General features: G+C 56.4%; 1 protein-coding gene across 1 annotated transcript; it reads right to left on the bottom strand.

The window, feature by feature from the left end:
- Positions 1-375: 375 nt before the first annotated feature.
- Positions 376-10,196, bottom strand: LOC116952338 (serine/threonine-protein kinase pim-3-like). The gene is made up of 7 exons (XM_032971593.2): positions 9,427-10,196; positions 7,863-7,972; positions 7,156-7,206; positions 6,658-6,963; positions 6,265-6,421; positions 3,618-3,794; positions 376-3,335 (listed from the first exon to the last, which is right to left on the bottom strand). The coding sequence occupies exons 1-7, from the start codon at positions 9,515-9,517 to the stop codon at positions 3,034-3,036; spliced, it is 1,194 nt and encodes a 397-aa protein (XP_032827484.1). The 5' UTR covers positions 9,518-10,196; the 3' UTR covers positions 376-3,033.
- Between the last annotated feature and the right edge of the window lie 869 nt (positions 10,197-11,065).

Below are 11,065 nucleotides of genomic sequence, written 5' to 3'. Positions count from 1 at the left end.
TTTATGTGCCGTGACGGCCTCAACGGGCTGCTCGCTATCAGCACTTGCACCAAAAGCCTTTTGAAAGGCTATACGGGGGACCTTTGCGTTGGTTGTATGCCATGTGGGGTGCACAGGTGGTGCATCTGTCAGCCATAAAGAAGTTAACACACAACACCTGGGGTGTCCCGCAAGCAGCGAGAGCATTCCACACCTCGCGTAACGGTCCCAAGGTGCACCTAGCCTGGTACAAGTGCTGTGAAGTCACTGTCCACTTGGTGGCGAGTGGCGTCTGCTGTACATGTGAGTGCGAGAATGTGTATACACGGCATCACCACGTGCAAACCAGATGTTCCATCAAAGAGTAAAAAAGTCCAATGTCCACCACCAGGCAGATACAAAAAATGCTCAACTTTATTTGAAATCCGTATAAAAAATAACCACGTACACCGCAGCAGCACTGGCCGCGTGCACAAAACACTTCAAATTATTAAGACCTCAAAGGAGGGGTGGGGGGTTAAATATCGCAGTGGTGGTGGCGGTGAGATTGGTGGGGGTCCCCCCTCTCCTCCCTTGCAATTTATTTACAAAAAACGCGCTACTGCAGAGGACGAAGATTGAAATAAATAGAACTTAAAATTGCATCAGATCCATTCTCCTCTCCCCATGACAAGGAACCGCCTCCCCCACCACCCTCTTGCCAACTCACTATGTACACACACACAAGGAAAGGCAATTTACCAGTATCATCATCCCCTTCACCGTTATTATTATTGTTACGTGGCCTAACCAACGCTCTAATCACACTCAGACTGCAGGACTAAGGGGGAGGGAGAGTTGGGAGGGCTGCGCAATTCGTTGTCCCTGAGGGTAGGAACAAAATGGGCCCCCCTCCCCTTGGGTTGGAACCCTCCCCCCAACCATCCCAAGCCAAACCACAAGAGGGGCAAGCTCCAAGAACCCGGGGGTGGGGGTCCGTTAACGCTATGAGACAGGCCACTCGACCTATGACATGACTCGGAGCCAAATAGCCGATGATATTTGAGGTCGTCAGGTCAGGGCCAAGAGGTTGCGGTAGAGGAGGGGGGGGCAAGGATTGGATCAGAATTGGGGTGGGGGTACAGGGGGAGGGTTAAGGGTTGATATTGCGGGAGTGCAGGGGGTTCATTAAGCAAAGGGGTTGGGGGTACATGGATTTTTAGCAGGTGGTGCTGGGAAGGGGTAGACGGGGGGGGGGGGGGGGGGGGAAGCTGTAAACTTAAAACACCACGGGGGGCCGCAGTGTGGTGGATCAGGGAGCTCAGGATGGGCTCCCTTTCACTCAAGACAGACGACCACGACGCAAAATAAATAGCGCGGCCATCACCGTCACATCCAACAATAAATAACTCGAAACATTTGGCGGTGGCGACCCCCTCCACTACTTCACCCCCCCCCCCCCCACGGTAGAGGGGGGGGGGCAGTTAAATGATCAACGCCAGCAACGCGGCAATAGCTATGGTAGCAACAGCTGCATTTAAAGATCAACAGCGAGAGAATTCAAAATCTACGCAAACAGAACGAGGCAAGAACGGCAGCCTCCATTGCATTGGTTGTGCATCATCAACATGGGACACGGAGGGAAATAACGAGATTGGGGCGGGGGGCAAGAGAGATATGGGGATGAGAGATGGATAAAGAGAGATGGAAGGAGAGAGATACCCTGAGGGGGAAGAGGGCAGGGGTTGAATGAGACGAGAGACTGGGGAAAGAGGCCGAGGGACGCAAGGACGAAGCAGAGAGGGTTCTGGAGAGCAGGGGAGAAGAGCGAGAGGGGAAAAAGGTTGGGTAAAAGAGAAAGGGGTAGGGAGACTCTGTTGGGGTTCAGGGGGGTTTAAGGCAGTGAGCGAACCCCACAATCCGCCACCGGCAGATTCCTCTCGACTTGAGGGGGGGGGGGGCGGTGGGGTGTGGCGAGGGTCAGGAGGTGAACGAGAGACGAGATGCGTAAAGTCCACGCAGGCAGGGTTTTTGGCATTCCGAGGTGACGTCACTCAAGCACGCAACGAGATAAAAACAAACCTCAGTAACGACGGGGAAACAAATGCAATAACTTACACATCCCGGTAACCGTGAGTGTGGCAACCGACGCTCATTACTCACACTACAAAAAAGTTCATTAAATTAACCCATCGAGGGAGCGGCGAGAGGGGGCACAATTCGGTTCGTTGAAAAATTCTGTTGAAGCGGTGATGTAAGAGGGGAGGAGGACCCCCCCCCATCTTCTCTCAGCACCCCCCCCCCCACACCCCGAAAACGGTGCCACCGGAGCAGCCGATAGGCACGGTGGTTTTATACGGCGAGCACTTGCGGGTCATGGGCAATTGCACCACGAAAATAACAAGTCAGTAGTAGTACTAAAAATAATTATAATACTCATATAAAAATAACACAAATTAAATTAATGTCTAGCTTATCTTCGCCCGCCCTTAAGGGCGACAGTTTGAAATCGGCCGTTGAGTCTTAGGAGGGTGGTTGGCGTCCTTCATGTCGTACAGAAATAAAAATAATAAAAGCCAAAAGTGTTCAGGGTGAAATCCACAAACAATAACTTAACGCGACCCCCGCCTGCCGAGGGTCACAGATTGAAATTGTCGATGTGGGAGGGGACCAAGTCTCTGGGTCATGATGAGGTTTTGACGATGTGGAGTCTGTCAATGGGTCATTCCTCAAATTGTTAACGATGTCTCTCGACTCGGGGCTCACGAATTCCCGATGATGCGTGATGACGTTGCGTCTCCGTGCGGACGGGAATTGACGGTCTCGCGAAGATGCCTCTTCTGTGGTTAATTCATTCTTGATGAGGTGCAGCAACGTGGGATGAAATCCCTGGCTCATGACTCAAATTCTTGATGACGTGCAAAGATGTGGCATCCCCTTGCTCATCGCAAAAATTCACGACGACGCGCGACATTCTCCTCTTGATGCGATGGCGACCTTCATCGACACATTCTCGACAACATGACTGTCTCAGGGTTCTCCCTGCTGGATGATGTAACATCGTCGTCATCACTGTCACAGGCTCTCCTTGCTGCTGCTGCTCGCGTCGTCAGACTCCGACTCGTCCTCGTCCAGCGATGGCCGCCTCAGCTCCGAGGGGGGGGGCCCAAGCGCCGTCTCGGAGGGGTCCACCACCGTGCCCCCCGAAGGCCCTGCCCCTCCCGTGGCAGTGACGCTCCCGCCAACGCTGCCGCCGACGCCACTGCCGCTGCCGCCGCCAATACCCGGCGTCATCCACGGGTGGAGCAGGAGCTCGTCCAGCGATGGGCGATCGGATGGGCGCACGGAGAGGCAGCGCCGAATCAGGTGCTGGCACTCTGCATGGGCGAGGAGAGACGCACGGAGACGAGAGTTAGCGGCGGTTTTACAATCGATTCCAACGCGGTGCGCGGTCCGTGTGTCATGCACAGGGGGCGCCCAGCAAACACCTCGTCTGCAAGTTGTGTTCGCAGTAAATTAAATCGTGGCTACACTGCCAGTGTGTCACTAACTAGTTGTATCAGTCATTACGCAGACAAGTGTATTGGCGGTGCCGTCTCGGTGGCAAGCGAGTGGTGGGTGTGCATGCGTGTGCCCGCCCGCGCCGTGCGCCACCTCACCAGGGGACACGCGCTTGCGGAAGGTGACGTGGGCACGCAGGATCTCGCCGTCGTGCTCGAAGGGGATGTCCCCGCACACCATGTCGTAGAGCAGCACGCCCAGGGACCACACGGCGGCCGAGCGGCCGTGGTAGCGGTGGCAGCGCACCCACTCAGGGGGGCTGTACACACGCGTGCCTGCACGGGACACAAGACAGAAGCACACGGGGTTTACTACGTTGCACTTGTTTAAAACGTGCCATTTATTTCCGTTTTTGCCGTCTATATTGAGTGCATTTGCAGCTCTCGCGGTGCACCATCCCACGTTCCAGGAAAACCATTCCTACCGAACTGCAGCTTCCAAGAAGGCATATTAGTCAATACACTAGGGGGCGCTGCACTTACTGACGCGCAGACGCTCGGACAACAAATCGCACAAGTCACACAGACAAGCTTAGGATGCGCGCACACACACAGGGACACACGCGACTGGACACTCACGTCCGCGCACTGCCGGGAAGCGAGTGGGGGTGGTGGCGAGTGCTATTGAGCAGTTTTTCTGGGGTTTTCTCGTTGCGCAATTTCCTCCTCCCCCCCCCGCCAGCCACATACTTCTCAGAAAGGAGAGGGGGTGGGCCGGGGGACAAAATCCATGACTAACGGTGACGATGAGCGATGGGCAAATCTCGCTCCAGTCTTCCTCAACGTTTCCCCGGTGGCTCAAAGCCGACCCACGCACGCGTGCCACGTCAGCTCAGCTGTCACGCATGCTCCGTCACCGACGCAATACGCCGTGCGGTGCAGAAAACTGGGAAATTACCGTGCCCTTCACACTGCGCGGGATTTTGGGGTCTGGTTATAATAAGGTTAAACGATAAGGGTAATGCCATATAGTTCTGGGAAAGTCCTTCCTGTAGGCGGTGGTGGATGTGTAACTAATGATGGTAGGACAAGTGGGAGTGTTGATTGTCGAACCCGGTGTCTGTTAATCGTTGTAGTCTTGGCAGTAGCCTTGACGTTTGTGGTGGTTGTTGCAACAGCGATGGTAGTGAATGCGTAACGGTAGTGGTGGTGATGGCGGTGACGCTGGCGAATCCGTCGCTGCCGTGTGACGAGGCCACGCGTCACACGCAAATCTGCGGACGTGGCGCACGCTCTCAAGGCCACCGCTCGGGCAATTCACGCTCGTCATACCGCGGCGATCGTCTCACAATAGCAGGGGGCGCGCACATGCGTCACAGCCGCCCCCGCTTATAATTACGGCTATTCGGCAAACAAATAAAGAGGATCGTGGCGGGCCGAGCGAGGCGAGCGAGGTAGGAAATATTCGTGGGGAGGGGGGGGTGGGGATAGGAAATCGACACGCGGCGTGACGCACCCGTGTTTACATAGCGACGAGGATTAAATGAAATAAAACTCAAGGCGCGCAGTAGAAACTACCAGCAACTCACGCTGACGTGGCGCTACTCCAGAAACGGGTTCAACAACATCCCAACCCCTCTCCCTCCACCCGCTCTTAACCCCCCCCCCTTACCTCTTTCCATTGCTTCAATATCCATCCTCTCTCCCGCCCTCATCTCCCCCCTTCCAACTATCTTACCCCCCCCTCTCTCCCATCTCTCTTAAGAACATCCCTTTCCCCAGCTCCATGGTTGTTCCTCATCTTTTTCCAACTCCCTTCCCTCGATTTTCCTCTCACAGACTTCTCTCAACTCATCTCTCTACCATCTTCCAGCGATCTCCCAACCCCCCTCCCTTTCCACCCGGCCCGACTCTTGCCAGCGTCATCAGCCCCAGGGGTGTTGGGTGGCGACGGGCGCCCAGCCCAGCCCCGACCACATCACACAGCCTTCTGTGCCGCCCCCACCCCCGAGTTCTCGCCTCTCACCCCCCTCTCTTCCCTTCCCCGCCTCCGCCCTAAGCCTCCCCCCCCCCACCCCCCGCCACTTCGCCGCGCCTGTGTTTACATTTTTCTCGTGCTTGCGAACTGCGTCTGCCAGAGGCAAAACTGCGCAATGCTGGCCCCGCGCCACGCACACGAGAGAGACGCACACGGCTCTAAAAGGTCATCGCGGACACGCTGCTGACGCTGCCGACACAATCATCGCGCGCCCCCCCCCCGCGCGCTTGAGCGAGGAATGTGTGGAATTCGCTACTCGCAGGACAGCGGCTAAACCGAGCCCTCGCCCTTTCGCTTAGCCCAAGGATAGACACTCGGAGCTGCCTCCGAGTCTTGCCTTTAATGAAACCCAGCCTACCCCAAAAACAAGTGCGCGTGTGTTATTAATGAATGCGTTTCACGGGCAGTGAAAGCGAGCCAACATCACACAGCAGTAGCCTCTTGTGAGCGAGAGAGTGGGTGGACTGTTGAGCGAGCAAGTTCGCGAGTTACTGGGAGGGTGAACAGTTGAGCGTGTGAGCTAGTGTATGAATGTGTGACTGATCAGGCTAGCATGCGACTGGTGAAGCGAGCGTGTGACTAATCCGTGCAGTATGCGAGTGAGCGAGGGATTCAAGTGTTATCGAACGAACGAGCGTGCGACTCACCAGTCTAGTATGCGAGTGAGTGCTTTGCGTGTGACTTAGGGCTTGGCGAGTGCCTGAGCTGGCACGCCGGTTGGCTTGCCAACTCAGCAAGAGGCCTAAAAGCGCGCTGTGATCCTCTCACCGTCAAAGTCGGTGTACACCGTGTCCTTGAGCAGCGCCCCGGAGCCAAAGTCGATAAGTTTGAGTTCACCGGTCTTGAGGTCCACCAGGATGTTCTCATCCTTAATGTCTCGGTGCAGGACGCCGCACGCGTGACAGTGTCTCACCGCCTCCACCACCTGGCACAGCACAACGGGGGGTTAGCACACGACCACTGCGCCAGCCACTTTAAGAGGCCGCTACAATCACCACATCACACAATGAGTTTCATTGCGCAGGAGTAATTCAATAACATTGAAACCGAACAGTATTTAGTGACTGTCGTTGTTCTTTCAGTGTCGCGTGTTTGTAGTGGCATCACGGTGCCGTGCATCAGTAGCGGCTGGCTAGGTCCGTCAAGCCGTGCCCGACGCACCTGTCTAAAGAAGTCCCGAGCCAGCGCCTCGGGCAGTGCCCCCCTCTCCGTGATGTAGTCGAAGAGATCGCGCGACGGCTCAGGGCGCTCCAGCACCAGCACGAAGCTGTCCGCCCGCTCGTACCAATCCAGCAGCCGGATCACACCGCGCTGGTGGTTGCCGTGGCTGCCGTGGTGGTTGTGGTGGTGGGGAACGGCGCAGGCGGTGCCCCCCGCTCCGGTTCCACCGCCGCAGGGCACGGGGGGGTACGGGCCCCCCACTCGCTTCAGCAGGATCACCTCCAGCGGGACGAGAGCGCCGCTCGACTGGTGAAGAAGCGCAGGCGACGCGATGTTACGGGCGAGGGTGCGGAGGGAGGGCTGTGGTCGAGCGGTGTATGTGTATGGTAGACCCGGTGGAGTTGCTGTAGGTGTGCAAGATAGAGTTATGGCTGTGTAGTGAGAGTGGATGATCGGGGGGGCTCAGGGCAGAGATTGTGGTGGGGGGGGGGTACTCACCAGTTGCCCCCACTCGGTGACTCGCTCCTTGGACACGTGCTTGATTGCGACCTGCAGGGGTGGTGGGGGGGTAGAGGAACAAACACAAGGCAATTAACTCCCGCCCTCCTGCGTCATTACGGCCAATTAAGGGCTCAGCGATCATGTGGAGTGGGTTAGGGTGAGTGGGGGTGAGACTGAGTGAATTCTCGAGCGCTGTGATTTGGTGCGAATGGGCTGTGTGCAAATGAGTTTGTGTTATGATGGTTGGGGTTGTTGCTGTGACTATGATATGGCGTTTTGTTTTGTATTTAACGGTTCTCATGGGTTGGTGTCCTCCAAGCGACGGTGTTGTGCACTTGATTTGCAAGTAGCCGTGGTTGCGTTAGTGGCGTTGTGCACGGGTGTTGTTATGGCGTTGTGTTGGCAGTGGTTTTGCATTACACTGCGCGTGATGGCGTGGGGGTGAATTACACGCGCCATGACTCATCTTAACGCCGCGTTCAGCTGGGGGGCGTGTGTGCTTGATGCACGGAGCACTGCAAGCTTGCGTTGTGTCGTGGGTGTGTGTGCCACAGGGTTGATAGTGGGGAAGTGTGCGGCGTGCCGGTGCGTGTGTGCTAACGCGTGGTGTTCTCCGCAGTGTGGTGTGCTGCAGAGTGGTGTGCGCCGTAGGCAGCGTGGTGTTCTCCGCAGTGTGGTGTGCTGCAGCGTGGTGTGCTGCTCACGGGCAGGCCGTCGCTCGCCCGCACGCCTTGGTAGACAGTGCCGAAGCCGCCGCTACCCAGCACGGGCCCCACCTGGTAAAGCTTCTCCAGGGGTTCCCTCTCTCCACGCCCTGAGGGGGGTCATTCGCAGAGGAGGGGGGGGGGAGATCAGCCACGGTGAGAGGGAGATTGGGGGGGTCTATTTATATAAGGGAATGTGGGAGCCCCTTCCCTCTCCCGTATAGGGGGGGGTCCGTGTTAATTATCTCAGGGATCCCTTATCGAACGAGAAACACAGGGCCAAACAAATAATACAATCTATCGCCATTTGTTTAAACAACGAAGCTCTTGAATTCGACGTCAATTCTTCTGGGGTTTATGATAAGTCAGACTTGTTAAAGGAATGCTGACGGCAGGTGCCAGATGTAATAATAACACTGGGAAGAAGACACCATATAAAACATGGTGTCCGTGTTGAAATTAATAATCAATTCCGTGTGGAAGCTGTAATCCACCAGTGGACTGATCACGGCCGATGACGATGTGTTTAAGCGGGGTATCTGTGGGACTGTTGTTGTTAAACTTCGTGTTGCCTGGTTACGTCACGAGGCAATTAAAGATAATTAAACTAAAATAGCAGCGCCCCCCCCCCCAATCCCATTAAACCCTCCCAACCCCCTCCACTCCAAATTAAACCACAAACCTGACTCCGCCATCCACACCCCCCCTAATTAGAGCAGCAACCCCAGTGAAAATCCCCTTAAACCCCACAGCATCATAAAAATCCCTTAATTACAGCGGAAACCCTATCGAGAAAACTCCCTCTATGAACCACCTAAACTTCACAGTGAATCCCATACACTATCGAACGCCCCCCGTGTCTACAATGGAACATCACTACCCCCCCCCCCTCAACCGTACAATCCTAACCCCGTACATCCCAATCACGAAAAAATTGACACGAAGCGCATTAAACTCTTCATTCTAAACAACCACACATCCCACTACTGCAATGAAAAACCCATAACCACTTCGAATTCGAACCCATCGAAACCACCAACCCTACACATCTTAACCGATACACCCTTCCACAAACCCAAAAATTGCTTACATTTTATCAACCCTACTACAAACCCATAAAGTAAACCCTAACCACAACAAACCTAAACCCCTACAAATCGCCTCTCGATACCACAGCCCCCACCCCCACTCACCACGTGCCGCCCCGCAGCGCGGGAAACGAACAAAACCAAAACAAAACAAAGCGCGAGGAAACGCGGAGGGGGGGGAGCGAGGGGATCGCGGGGGGACCCCCCCCCCTAGCGAGTGGACGACCATAGCGAGGGTGGGGTAGGGGACACCCAAAGAGAGCGGATGATCGGGGGAGAAACGTGGAAAGAGATGATGATCCGATCAGACATAGGGGGAGAGCGACACGCAGAGGGGGATAATCACTGAGAACGAAGGGATGAGAGAGCGAATTCGGGGAGAGTGTGGTCGAGACCGCCCACCCCCTTCCCGCCACGGGGAGCGGACAAGGAGTGGAAGAGATGTGGGGGGGGATGAGTGAGTCTCTGCGACTGACCTGTGTGCACGCTGCTCTTGCACGAAGGGGTGTCCGCGGCGCCGGGCGGGCAGATGTGAGCGAACGAGGCCGCCTTCTTGGAGAGCAGCATTCTCGGCGGGGCTGACTCCCGCTCGCCCTGGCACACCCCGCCGCTGAAGGCCCGGGGTCGCGTTGTGGAGCCGTTGGGGGGGGGGGTGGTGGTGGTGGTCCCGGACACGCAGAGGTCGTCCCCGCGTTGTTGAGTAGAAGGGGAGGACGCGGGAGCGATTAGGTCCCCGGCTACGTAGTCCCCGCTTGGGTAGATGGTATCCGAAGGAGTGTCCCCGGCTTGGTTGACAGAGGACGTGGGGGAGGGGGGGTGTCGGTTCGATTGACTTGGGTGGGTTACGGGGTTCCCGAGGGCGCCTTGGTTACGTTGAGATTCTGGGCTAGGAGAGGCTCTGCCCACGTCTGCACTGTGCGACTGCTGATGCCGCTCTGAGCACTGCGCGCCCCACACCGCGATATCCCCGCGCGCGCTGCCGCCGCCGCTTCACCGCCTCGGCGCCTCGTCGCCGCGCAATATCCCTCCGCCAGCTCGGGATTTCCCCGGCGAAAACACTAAATATTACGCGGTTTTTACCCGGGGAACGAGCTGAAACGACGTTTTATTGCACGTTAAATATCAGAAAAATATATTTTAACGGGAAAATTGAGATTTCCGCGTTTTTTTTCTTCCGTTGACATCGGCCGGGACGCGTGTTCGGGCAGCCGCGGCGCTATTTTTTCTCGCAGTAAAAACCGTCGCACTCCCGTCAGATCAACCCAGTCACGGTCCCTCGGCCAATCAGCGACGGGGGTTATTCAAACTCTCCAATCGGAATGCGAGACAGTAACGCCGGGGTGGGTGTGTGAGCGGTGGGGGGGGGGCAAGGGGTGTCGGGAGGGAGGGGGTCTCGGGATTCCCGCCAAAACGCTGCGGCGCGCGCTACGCGCAGAGCGGCGGGGGGAGGGACGGAGGTGGGGGGGGATGGAAATAAAGGCGCCAAATAAGTCACGTGACCCTCCTCGGCAACGCTCCCCCCCACCACCAGAACCAAACACCAACAGCCGCCAGTCGCGCGTCAAATCAATGCCCCCCCATCCTCAACATTGGATCCCCCCCATCCTCAACATGCCCCCCCATCAACATGGACCCCCTCCCATCCTCAACATGCCCCCCCTATCATCAACATGGACCCCCACCCCCATCATCAACATGGACCCCCCTCCATCCTCAACATGCCCCCCCCCATCATCAACATGGACCCCATCATCAACATGGACCCCCCCCCCCCATCATCAACATGGACCCCCCCCATCATCAACATGGACCCCCATCCTCAACATGGACCCCCCCCATCCTCAACATTGGACCCCCCCCATCATCAACATGGACCCCCCCCATCCTCAACATGGACCCCCCAACCTATCCTCAACATCCACCAACGTCACAACCAAGCCCCCCCCTCACATTCGTTGATAACAACACACGGATTGTGTATGAGACGCTCCGGAAAATAAGACGCACTACCCCCCCCCCCCCCCAATCATTAAAGTTTTACATATTTTGTCATTTATACCGGATTATAAGACGCGCCCCATCCACATTTGCTTGAGAATACATGGGGGGAGAGGA

The sequence above is a fragment of the Petromyzon marinus genome, chromosome 46 (genome assembly GCF_048934315.1).
Source record: "Petromyzon marinus isolate PM22_M1 ecotype Great Lakes invasive population chromosome 46, UKy_Petmar_22M1.pri1.0, whole genome shotgun sequence".
NCBI classification, from domain to species: Eukaryota; Metazoa; Chordata; class Hyperoartia; order Petromyzontiformes; family Petromyzontidae; genus Petromyzon; species Petromyzon marinus.
This window is presented reverse-complemented; position numbering and strand designations above follow the sequence as displayed.

What these genes read in the sequence shown, in the direction of transcription:
- LOC116952338 (XM_032971593.2), bottom strand. Translation starts at nt 9,517, where the DNA reads ATGCTGCTCTCCAAGAAGGCGGCCTCGTTCGCTCACATCTGCCCGCCC. An exon ending in CAAGAGCAGCGTGCACACAG is followed by an intron (nt 7,973 to 9,426) that starts GTCAGTCGCAGA and finishes GACCCCCCTCAG; the next exon opens with GGCGTGGAGAGAGGGAACCC. An exon ending in GGGCGAGCGACGGCCTGCCC is followed by an intron (nt 7,207 to 7,862) that starts GTGAGCAGCACA and finishes CCACCCCTGCAG; the next exon opens with GTCGCAATCAAGCACGTGTC.